The following is a 12,981-nucleotide window of genomic DNA, read 5'->3' as shown; positions in this document are numbered from 1 at the left end:
ATAGTTTATTCTTAGAGTATATAAGCTATAGGAATTATATTCGCAATACGATATATTTTAAGTTTTCTCAGCATCTTTCTCTTCAGTTAAATCAATTAAAGGGTTGTTTGGGGGTGAAGGGGATGAGCTCAAAAATCGAAACTATATAATTTCAAGAGCTCATAAATAGCTCGTAATTCTGCCGCAAAAACCGATTCAATATTCCTATTTTTAAGTAGTGGGGGGGGCTGACTCAGCCCCCCCCACTAGGGTATTAAATTCCTGCTCTGTGGAACGAGCTCAAAATTTTTAGTTTGCGGAATATGAGAGCTCATAAATAGCTCATAAATCAGGGCTATTTGTTTTTTAATTTTTGCAAGTGGGGGGGGGGGGCAGCTCAACACGGGTTAAAATAACAAGGATTGCGTAAGAGATGGAGTGAGAATCTTCAATAGAGGCAAACAGTGAACCAGAAAAATTGCTTATATAAAGGAAGAAGAAGAAGAAGGATCATTAGTCAACGCACTACAGAAACAATATACTGTTTTCCCGCATTATAGATCAAAGATATGCTATTTTCCTGTCTTTGACACTATCAATCAGCTGACAAATAACTTCTGCTCTGTTGAGAACTGCTCTTTTGAGAACTTTTTAAGAACCACCTATCTAAGAGACTTATTACTATTCAGTTCAGCTGGATGCTATTGTTCGATTAGTGTTAGTTAACCAAGGAATCATTTCATAAAACAGGTAGATCCCTTGTTTATGGAATTTCACACCTCGACCAATAACATTCCGCTCACTGAATATTAACGAGTCTCTTAGAAAGTTGGTAGTACTATAACACAATATTTAATGATTCTTTCTTCAATTATCAGACTTACACTTAGTTTTTTTTATATATGTTTACGATGGTATCTAAACCTCAACAAGGTTTTTGTAGCATAAAAGTTAATTAACAACGGCAAAATGCAGGTGCTTATAATTATTTATTATAAAACTTTTGTCGTTACTTTCTATTTCTTTGTGAAATCGTGAGTTAACAAGAAAATGAAGTCATCAATTTTAAGTGTACGACATACACAATAATAATTATTGTATTTGAAAATGTTAATTTTATGATATTTTTATGTTTGCAAATGTTTTACAAATAAAAAACGAATGTGTTTGAGTGCATAATGAGTTAGCGGGTACTCGTAAATTTACTTATTAGACCAGGGTATTTAGGAAAAAATAAATCGATTTTACGTCAAAAATAAAGTACCTATATACATAATAGAAAAATGGGTGTAGGCCAGAAAATAAAGCTGAATAAATGGCATAACCTCGCAATTTTTTCGTCCAGCATCGATTTGTACAAAAAGGGATTACGCTCATTTCACCCTCTAGTTCATTTTCTATATCGAGCCGTTGTACGCTTTTGGTTTTTTAAGGGTGAAAACTACCCCTAATTGTAAAAAATTATAAAATAACATTTTAAACTTTAATATGGTCAACATTTGGTTTTATTAGTTAAATAATGATTGTTTTATGTTTTAGGATATAATATCATAATATTTCAACCCTCTAAATCACCCTTGTTGGAGCTATATATAAAGAATTTATTTATCCTAAAACAATGATTTCGTCTTGCATCGTTTTGCATTAAAATTTGGGATTAGGATCATCTCACCCTGTAGTTGTTACCGGAATAATAAAAAACGACATCAATACATGTACCTACTAGTTGATGCAAGAATCTTGAAAATCGGAGTACAAATAATAAAGTTATAGATTGTCAAACTTAATTAAAAATTTTGGGTGCCGGAATTTTGTGCCGGTCAGTGTATAAATACCCTGGTCTATACCTATGGGTTACTAGAACTAACAGCGAGAACGAAAGAGCATCTAATAGAAACAGTTTTCCACAAATTTGAAGAAAAGGCGAAAAGATACAGACTAACAATAAACCAAACAAAAACGCAATATATGGAAAAAAGGAAAAGATATAGACAAAAGCAAAAGATTAATGAAGGGAAGCAAAACGATATAGGGTCGATAAATTGAATATTGAAAGTAAAACATGTGCCAAGAAACACTATATATACCTATCGGGTGTTCTACAGCATCCGCCGTTTCCCGCATCCTATTCGCCATGCTTTTCGGTCACGAATATCTTCCTCGTTGAGTTGTCTACTGTTCATTGCTTTCTCTACATCTTGTATCCATGTTCTCTTCGGTCTGCCTCTTTTTCTTCTCTCGGGTGGTGCATACTGGATCATTTTCTTGGGCCATCTTGTTGGTCCCATTCTCTGGACATGCCCGTACCATATTAATCTTTTTTGTTCTATTCTGTCTATAATATCCTTTTCTACTTCCATTCTTTCTTTTATTTCTTCGTTTGGGATATGCTGCAGTTTAGATATTCTGCAGCTTCTTCTAAGCGCGTCCATTTCTAAAGCTTGAACTCTTTTATTTTGTCGGTCTTTTACTTCCCATACTTCCGAGTTGTACAGGACAATTCCTTCCACGATAGTTTGGTAGATTTTTTTCTTTGTCTAATTTTGCAGTCCTGTACTCCACCAAATGCCATTCAGCTGTTTTATAGCTTTTCTTCCTTGACTTATTCGATATTCTATATCTTGATCGCATGTGGAGTTTTTGTCAAAAATAGAACCTAGATATTTAAATTCATCACATCCTTTTATGTATTCCCCTTCTAATTCTAAGTCTTCAGTATCACCTCCGACTTGAAGACATTCAGTTTTCTCCATGCTCATTTCCAAACCCCATTTTCGGTACTCCTCTTTCAATTTTCTAATCATGTAACTGGCGTCATCTTTATCAGCAGCAATCACAATTTGATCGTCAGCAAATAGCAACGTATACAAATAAGAATCTCCTACTGGTATCCCCATTGTTTGGCATTTCCTAGTCCAATATTTTAACACATAATGTCCTCATTATGTAAGGTAAATAATAAAGTGGGCGACAGACAGCATCCCTGCAAAAGGCCTTTCGAAGTTTCAAAAGTATTTGAAAGTTTCGTTCCAATTTTAATTGATGTTGTTGCATTAGCATAGATATCTTTTATTGTTTGGATGTATTTTCTATTTAAAGTGGTTTGGTGTAATACCTCAAACATTTTTTCTCTGGGAACGGTATCGAATGTTCTTTTTAAGTCTACAAATACCATGTAAGTTTCTAGATTTCTAACAGAACGTTTTTCTAGTAGTTGCGTTATGCAGAAAATGTTTAAGTATATTCAAATGGGAAATAAGCCACAATTTTACCTAAAAATGATTTTATTAATAGTTCTTAGGCCCCCATATAAAATTATTATTTATGACCACACCGTTGAAACTTTTTGTACTTGTTATTTGGGTGGAGTCGGACAAATTTCGAGCTTAGCGCATCATGGCAGTGGGGCGTTTGTCTGTCAAGTGGTCACGAAGTTGTCAATTTTATGCAAGAAAAAAAATTATAACCACATTGGTCATTTTATTTTAATCAATGGTTTTTATCATATAAACAGCGAAAATAATTTTGTCGGACAAAAATATTGGGGCATACGACGCGTCGGACACGCTAAATATGTCAAATTTATGAAAATAATAAATTCATTACCACATTGCTAATTTTATCAGAATATACCATAAAACATTTTTACAATAATGTGGTAACCTTGTCGGACAATTTTCACGGGGCATATGCGCAGTCGGACGCGCCGAAGATGTCAATTTCCTGAAAATTTTTTATTTATTACCACAGATGTCATTTTTATTTTGTACTGTTCTTTTACATGTGTAATGCATATTGGATCACTTGTCGGACAAAAATAATGGGGCGTTTTGGAGATACAGGGTGTCAAAGTTAAACTTTTTTTTTATTTATTATTGAATATTTCCTGACAAGTATGAGATAACAACATGAAATTTGGTATGTGGGAGTTTTTTGGGTCGAGGAAACTAAATTCCCTACCAAAAATTATGCATTGCCCAGAGGGCGCCACATACGCCTTTCAGCACTCATTTATTACGTTCAACTTTTTTATCCCTCACTCTGTATAATTTTAACATTAAAATTTTTATTTTTCTATTAGTTTTACTTAAAAAAGGTATACTTCTTTCATCTCCCTAAACTCAACCGTTTTCGAGATAAACGCATTTTAAATCTGCGATACACCATCATTTTTAGCATAATATCATTCTAGTTACACCCGAAAAATAACTTAAAACCATAAAATTATCCAAAAATGTATCGCAAATTTCTTCAAATGGAATTTTCAATGCAATGACATAAATTTGAGAACTGGCACAATTATTATGGTATTAAATTATTTTTCGGGTGTAACTACAATGATATTATGCTAAAAATGATGGTGTATCGCAGATTTAAAATGCGTTTATCTCGAAAACGGTTGAGTTTAGGGAGGTGAAAGAAGTATACCTTTTTTTAGGTAAAACTAATAGGAAAATAAAAATTTTAATGTCAAAATTATACAGAGTGAGGTATAAAAAAAAATTGAACGTAATAAATGAGTGCTGAAAGGCGTATGTGGTGCCCTCTGGGCAATACATAATTTTTGGTAGGGAATTTAGTTTTCTCGACCAAAAAAACCCCCACATACCAAATTTCATGTTGTTATCTCATACCTGTCAGGAAATATTCAATAATAAATAAAAAAAAGTTTAACTTTGACATCCTGTATCTCGGTTATTATAAACTTTGTACTAAGATAAGTTAGCTTAAATCGGTCTATTTTTACCTCAGGAACCTGAGGTTAAGCTATGGCCCATTCTTTACCAAATTTTACCTGTATATAAATTAAATGAATGAAATTGAATGTATTGTTTCTCGATTCCACGTTAAGATATATATGGTCGCCTTTCTATGATTATCTCTCAAATGATCTAGTGTCCATCGAATGTACACTAGAGTTTTTTTTCTATTCGAAATAGAATAAAAAATTATTTTAATGGCCGGTAAATGAACTCGTATTGCTCTATTTTTAAATATATCTATCTAAATTTAGCGTCGCAACCACTACAACTACATAAACCATTTCGGCGATAATGGTCAAATGGATTATACTTTTGGAACTAGATACCTTCTAATCAGTATAACCGATTTTGATCACTAAATATGAGTTTGAAACGTATTGAGAAGTAGTGTCTGATGCATGCAAGGTCAAGTAGGATAACTGAAGGTATTATAGGACTATTGAGCTTGAAAAACCTGTTTTCCTATAGGAAATAGATTTGATCACACTTATGAAGGCTGTAACTTAAAAATTCGAATTTTCCCAAATACACCGATAGACGCATCTGGAGTCCTCCTTAGTTGTTGGCGCAATTTGTAGGTTGAAATTTTGAGTAATTGTCTAAAAACCAAAATTTTCAAAGTTTAGTTTTTCGGTTTTTCAGCTGTACTGAGCCGTGTGTATCTCTGATCCTAACCACTCAAGCACTATTTAAAAGCTTAACTCAACGCTATTAATCTGGTGTACTTTCGGTTTTCCTGTCTCTCCTTAAACCTAAGATATATACCCCCAAAAAATATGCCGTTTTGTACCTACCAAGTCCTATAGCTGGCTTATGGGTGGTCGAAAGTCACAAGCTACACCGGTTCTGAATCGGCCCTGACCCCCTCTTAAAACATAGAAAAGAAATTCAGATCGGTATAACTTTTCCACAAACATACACACAAACATACAAAACATTATCCCCTTTTTAAATAGAAATTGAATAAAATTTCTGAGATTGGTAACTTTTGAATGGTATATACAATTTTCAAAATGGCAATGGGATAAGACAGGGATATTCCCTGAGTCCTCTGTTGTTCAACCTGATCATGGACGAAATAATAAAAAAAGTAAGAACAAAAAAAGGATACCAAATGGGAGAAAAACCATTTAAAATAATCTGCTATGCAGACGACGCAATACTAATCTCTCAAAGTGAAGATGATTTACAACGTATGCTGCACGAATTTAATATAACCGCTAGAAAATTTAACATTTTAATTTCCCCAAAAAAGACTAAATACATGGTTACAACAGTAGATCTAATAAGGTGTAAATTAGAGCTGGAGGGTCAAATAATAGAACAAGTCATGGAGTTTAAATATCTAGGCATCACACTATGCAACTACGGAAATCTCGAAACAAAAGTGGAAGATCAGGTGAATAAAGCAAACAGAGCCGCAGGTTACCTGAATGAAACAATATGGAGAAATAAAAACATCAGAAAAGAAGTGAAAGGCAGAATTTACAAAAGAGTCATCAGACCAATCATGACATACGCGGCAGAAATACAACCTGATACAGAAAGGACAAAAAAAAGCTATAGAAACAGCAGAGATGAAAACATTGCGAAAAATCAATGGCGCTGTGGGATAGAGCTAGAAGTGTAGATATATGAAGGGGATGCAAGGTGGACAACATTAATAACTGGATGAAAAGCAGAAGAGTAGAATGGAACGACCACATAAGCCGAATGATAACAAATAGAGTAGTAAGAACGGACAGAGACGGTTCCCCAATAAGAAGATGATCAGTGGGAAGACCACGAAAAAGGTGGAATGACAACTTACTGGAGGCACATCGAAAAACAGACAGAGTAATGTCTATATAAAAAGAAGAAGAAGAAGAGAAGAATTTTCAAAATTAAACATGCGTTGGAAAGGTAATGTTCAGTACTATAAGAAGCCGTAAAGTGGGACTTAAATTTTCGAAATTTTTGGGAGTTTTGGGGACGAGAACGAAAAACAGACCCTAAATGGGAATGGCCGTAAAATCCACACCCTTGTACCAAAATGGACGGTTGACATATTTCTCTTTTCCTATATTTTAAGATTGGATTAGATCTCCATTGATCAAACTGAAAATTTGTAGAAATACTCCTTATAATGTTTATAAGGACGTAACGTAGAGAACATTCCAAAATTTTAGAAAATTTTCCGAAATTTTCCCTCTTGTCGGCAAATCTTTTTGGAAAATTTTGGGTACAACTCACCGTCATGCCCTTTTAAGTGTTGTACTTAGCGTATGTACCAATTTATAGCTAAATCGATTCAAAAGAAACCGAGAAACACTGTTTTAAATTTTTTTTTGATAATACCTCCTCCTCGATAGCCTAAAAGACTTAAGCTTTCTGTTCGTTTGCCCCAACATTTTTGTCAGACAATTAGATTTTTTGTTCAAGAATATAATTACTTGAAACTTACTGCCTTTGTCGGAAAAATGGTTTTAAAGATAAGGGATGCACGAACCCAGCAGAGTTTAAAAGTATAGTTTATTAATAAAAATTAAATTTTTTGTCCGACTTTGGATTTGCCAAACAATTTATGTCGGACACTTAGATTTTTTGATTTGAAATATAACTGCTAATAACCAGATACATGTGCCGGAAATTTTGTTTTAATTTGAGAAAAAAAACTACAGAACGATGTTTGTCGTTGTTCAAGGAGTATGTACACAAATTATCAGATCACAAGTTGTCTAAAATTTTCCCTCTTGTCGGAAAATTTTTTGGGAAAATTTTGGGTACAGCTCTACGTCATACCCTTTTAAATGTTTTACTTAGTGTGTGTACCAATTTTCAGCTAAATCGATTCAAAAATAACCGAGAAAAACTGTTTTAAATTTTTTTTTGATAATACCTCCTCGTCGATAGCCTAAAAGAGTTAAGTTTTCTGTTCGTTTGCCCCAACATTTTTGTCAGACAATTACATTTTTTGTTTAAGAATATAATTACTTGTAACTTACTGCCTGTGTCGGAAAAATGGTTTTAAAGATAAGGGATGCACGAACCCCGCATAATTTAAAAGTATAGTTTATTAATAAAAATTAAATTTTTTTGTCCGACTTTGGATTTGCCCCACAATTTATGTCGGACACTTAGATTTTTTGATTTGGAATATAACTACTAATAACCAGATACATGTGCCGGAAAATTTTTTTAATTTGAGAAAAAAACTACACAACGATGTTTGTCGTTGTTCAAGGAGTATGTACACAAATTATCAGATCACAAATTTTCTAAAATTTTCCCTCTTGTCGGAAAATTTTTTGGGAAAATTTTGGGTACAGCTCTACGTCATACCCTTTTAAATGTTTTACTTAGTGTGTGTACCAATTTTCAGCTAAATCGATTCAAAAATAACCGAGAAAAACTGTTTTAAAATTTTTTTTGATAATACCTTCTCGTCGCTAGCCTAAAAGAATTAAGTTTTCTGTTCGTTTGCCCCAAGATTTTTGTCAGACAATTACATTTTTTGTTTAAGAATATAATTACTTGTAACTTACTACCTTTGTCGGAAAAATGGTTGTAAGGATAAGGGATGCACGAACCCAGCATAGTTTAAAAGTATAGTTTATTAATAAAAATTAAATTTTTTGTCCGACTTTGGATTTGACCCAATATTTTTGTCAGACACTTAGATTTTTTGATTTAGAATATAACTACTTATAACCTGATACTTGTGTCGGAAATTTTTTTTTAATTGGAGAAAAAAAAACTACAGAACGATGTTTGTCGTTTTTCAAGGAGTATGTACGCAAATATCAGATCACAATTTTTCTAAAATTTTCCCTCTTGTCGGAAAATGTTTTAGGAAAATTTTGGGTACGGCTCTACGTCATACCCTTTTAAATGTTTTACTTAGTGTGTGTACCAATTTTCAGCTATATTGATTTAAAAATAACCGAGAAAAACTGTTTGAAAATTTTTTTTGATAATACCTCCTCGTCGATAGCCTAAAAGAATTAATTTTTCTGTTCGTTTGCCCCAACATTTTTGTCAGACAATTAGATTTTTTGTTTAAGAATATAATTATTTGTAACTTACTACCTTTGTCGGAAAAATGGTTGTAAAGATAGGGGATACACGAACCCAGCATAATTTAAAAGTATAATTTATTAATAAAAATTAAATTTTTTGTCCGACTTTGGATTTACCCCAATATTTTTGTCGGACACTTAGATTTTTTGATTTGGAATATAACTACTTATAACCTGATACATGTGTCGGAATTTCTTTTTTAATTCGAGAAAAAAAACTACAGAACGATGTTTGTCGTTGTTCAAAAAGTATGTACACAAATTATCAGATTCAAATTTTCCCTCTTGTCGGAAAATTTTTTAAGAAAATTTTGGGTTCAGATCTACGTCATACCCTTTTAAATGTTTTACTTAGTGTGTGTACCAATTATCAGCTAAATCGATTCAAAAGTAACCGAGAACCACTGTTTGAAAATTTTTTTTGATAATACCTCCTCGTCGATAGCCTAAAAGAATTAAGTTTTCTGTTCGTTTGCCCCAACATTTTTGTCAGACAATTACATTTTTTGTTTAAGAATATAATTACTTGTAACCTACTACTTTTGTCGGAAAAATGGTTGTAAAGATAAGGGATGCACGAACGCAGCATTGTTTGAAAGGATAGTTTACTAATAAAAATTAAATTTTTTGTCCGACTGTCGATTTGCCCCAATATTTTTGTCCGACACTTTGATTTTTTTATTAAGAATATAATTACTTATAACCTACTAATGTTGTCGGAAAAATGGTTGTAAATAAAAAATTTCAGGAAATTGACATCTTCGGCGCGTCCGACTGCGCATATGCCCCGTGAAAATTGTCCGACAAGGTTACCACATTATTGTAAAAAGGTTTTATGGTAGATACCGTTAAAATTATCCATGTGGTAATAAATTTATTTTTTTCATAAATTTGACATCTTTAGCGTGTCCGACGCGTCATATGCCCCAATATTTTTGTCCGACAAAATTATTTTCGCTGTTTATATGATAAAAACCATTGATTAAAATAAAATGACCAATGTGGTTATAAATTTTTTTCTTGCATAAAATTGACAACTTCGTGACCGCTTGAGAGACAAACGCCCCACTGCCATGATGCGCTAAGCTCGAAATTTGTCCGACTCCACCCAAATAACAAGTACAAAAAGTTTCAACGGTGTGGTCATAAATAATAATTTTATATGGAGGCCTAAGAACTATAAGGTTTCGACGCCCAAGTCGGGTGTCGTTGTCAAAATACAAAATAATACTAAATAAACAAAAATGTTGTTGCTTAGTAAAAAATTCTTCTAATAATTTATTTAATCTGACTCATTTATATCGGCAATTCAGACACGTATTATACATTTTAAAGTAGACGACTTTAAAATGATATTGCCAATATTAATGAGTTGCGTTCCTGGGACGACTTTACTAAAAGATAGTTCATTCGATTACATGAAATCAATCCCAACTCAAGAATATCCGCCACAAAAAATCATAGCATGTGATCTGTCTTTAAAAAGACAACCAAATGCAACGGTGGCACTGAAATTCTCGCGTTAGAGATTCCATAGTAAATCACGAGGGAAAACCAGGAAAAACCTCGTGATACTATCCTCGATATACTATAAAAATATTTTATGTTATATATATATATATATATATATATATATATATACTATATATAATATAAAAAACAATTTCATAGATCAAATTTATTTTTTATTGAACAAGACATCGTAAGTATTGAAGATTTGCTTTACGGAATGATATCAAATTTTTAGCAAAACGTAGATTATGAACCAGAAAGAAGAAAAGAAAATAGAGAAATGGGAAAGAAAGGTGATCAGGAAAACCTTTGGGGGAATCCAGACGGCAGATAATATTTGGAGAAGAACAAATAAAGAAATAATGAGGATGTACGGAAAACCAATAATTACAGCAAATATACGAGCTCACACAGCTATATGGCTTGGTCACATTACACGAATGTCACAGAACCGAAATGTTAAAAAAATATTGAAGAAGGAAGTAATGGGGAGAAAAAGAAATGGACGTCCAAAGAAGAAATGGTTAGAAGCAGTAAAGCAAGACCTGCCAGAAATAGACGTGACAGATTGGAGAGAAACAGCAAGGGAGCCGAAAATGGATAGGAAATCAAGATTTTGAAAGTCAGGGGCTTATACAAGGCCTGTAGCGCCTTTATGGACTGCATAGTTTTATAAATAAATAAATAATACAAAAAATAATGATATTTAAAAGTCTCACAAATAAAAAACCCAAAATCTGAAAGTGTACTTATTTATAAAACAAATAAGATAAAGAGAAAACTGCATATGTTTCGCACATATTAACATGTAAAAAAACACCATAACTAACATTTAAATTACCATACTGACGGTTTTATTCATTAATGTGAAGAATTTACACAAAAAAAGTTCCGACCGTTCTCTTTGTTCTATATTTTAACAAAACGTGTACAAACCTTGTCTCCTCCGTTCTGCATAATCAACACAAACTAAACAAAACCAACAAATATCTTAACAAGTACACATCTTCGCTAAAAAGAAAGTTCTTACAAAACTACGAACGGCACTTGCAACTTTCTCGGTGATTATTCTACTTAAGTAGAGGCCGACTTTTCACTTGAGCTGCTTTGTGTTGACTAGGTACAGAGATTGCAGTATTCTTCTACCTTAGAGAGAACACAGTTTTGATATTTCCCACCTTTGGAGCTTTGGACGGTTAGTTATATAATTGTAATTAGCGAAATTAATGATTTCTATATGTTTATTACAAATTAGTATATAGGTATCATCATTGTTAATGATGTGTTAGATACCTACCTACACAACTCTTTAGATTTTAAAAAAAACTTGTACAAATCAAAAGATATCGGTTGGGGAGAACTGTTCTCCCCAGGAGAGTTTCCTGTTACAGGAAACGATTAATTTAAAAATCGAAAAATTCTTCTTCTTGTAGTGCCTATCCGTTTCGGATGTTGGCGACTATCATGGCAATCTGTACTTTGCACACTGCTGCTCTGAAAAGATTTGTAGTGGTTGTGTTGAACCAAGTACGTAGATTTTTCAGCAAGGAAATCCTTCGCTTTTCTGGTCTTCGCTTTCCTTCTACTTTTCCCTGCAAGATTAGTTGCAGTAGTGTCCATATCTTTCACTGTTCCTCATGATGTGACCGAGATATTCGATTTTGGCTGCTTTTATTTTGTTTAACAGCTCTTTTTCTTTTTGCATTCTCAGCAAAACACCCTGATTAGTAATGTGGTCGGTATAGGGCTTTTCATCGATTGTCATTTGTTTCGAGCTTCTGTTATGTGTCACATAATATTAATATATCTACGTCATACGTCTTTGGTTTGTATCATTGGTTATATCAATAACGTATGACGTAGATATATTAATATTATGTGACACATGACAGAAGCTCGAAACAAATGACTGTGAATGAAAAGCCCTATAAGATATCTTCAGGATTCGACGATAAAACCACACATTTCAAAAGCCTCAATTTTCTTGCAGGTGGCGTCTGTAAGAGTCCACGACTCAACTCCGTACAACAGTATAGGAAAGATATTGAATGGGTTGCATATGTGAGTCCATATTAAATGAAGTAAAGAAACATATACTTACTCACAATCATTTAATAATACTTTGACGACCGGTTTCGATCTCTACACTATTCAGATCATCTTCAGGTCGGCCTTACAAGTAGTTAAATGCTACAATTAAAGAAAGCCAGAGTTAGAACATTGTCTGGTTGTATCAAAATGCAAATAGAAAGCCAAAATTTTTGAAAAATGATGCAACTGTTGACATTTCAGAACAACAAACTGATACATACATATGCACACATATGAGAAACATAGATGCATGCGGTTTATGACTATTTGTTGAATAAGTTAAATTTTTTAAAAATTATTAAAAAATTCCTGACGAGACGAGATCTCGTCAGGATTTGAAGTGAATAAGGGTCTTAAACAGGGCTGCTGTCTATCGCCGACACTATTTAAAATATATTTAGAGCAAGTTTTGAAATCCTGGAAAAGGAAATGTAAGAATATGGGTATACCGCTAAATGATGATAACATGCTATACACTCTATGTTTTGCGGATGATCAGATTCTTATGGCCCAGGATTATCACGATATTGAATATATGACCCGAAAAATCATAGAAGAGTACCGGAACTGGGGTTTAG

The 12,981-nt window shown here is 33.1% G+C and overlaps 1 protein-coding gene across 1 annotated transcript in view; it reads right to left on the bottom strand.

Moving 5' to 3' along the window:
- Positions 1 to 11,426, bottom strand: part of LOC126892039 (long-chain fatty acid transport protein 4-like) — a 137,506-nt gene extending 126,080 nt beyond the window's left edge. Inside the window, exon 1 of the mRNA XM_050661463.1 lies at positions 11,249 to 11,426. Within this exon, the coding sequence (XP_050517420.1) occupies positions 11,249 to 11,269 (21 nt within the window). The 5' untranslated portion in view covers positions 11,270 to 11,426. The remainder of the gene's footprint in view (positions 1 to 11,248) is intronic.
- Between the last annotated feature and the right edge of the window lie 1,555 nt (positions 11,427 to 12,981).

Source organism: Diabrotica virgifera, chromosome 9, assembly GCF_917563875.1.
Source record: "Diabrotica virgifera virgifera chromosome 9, PGI_DIABVI_V3a".
Taxonomy (NCBI): Eukaryota; Metazoa; Arthropoda; class Insecta; order Coleoptera; family Chrysomelidae; genus Diabrotica; species Diabrotica virgifera.
The sequence above is the reverse complement of the archived record's forward strand: the minus strand, read 5'-3'. Positions and strand labels throughout refer to the sequence as shown.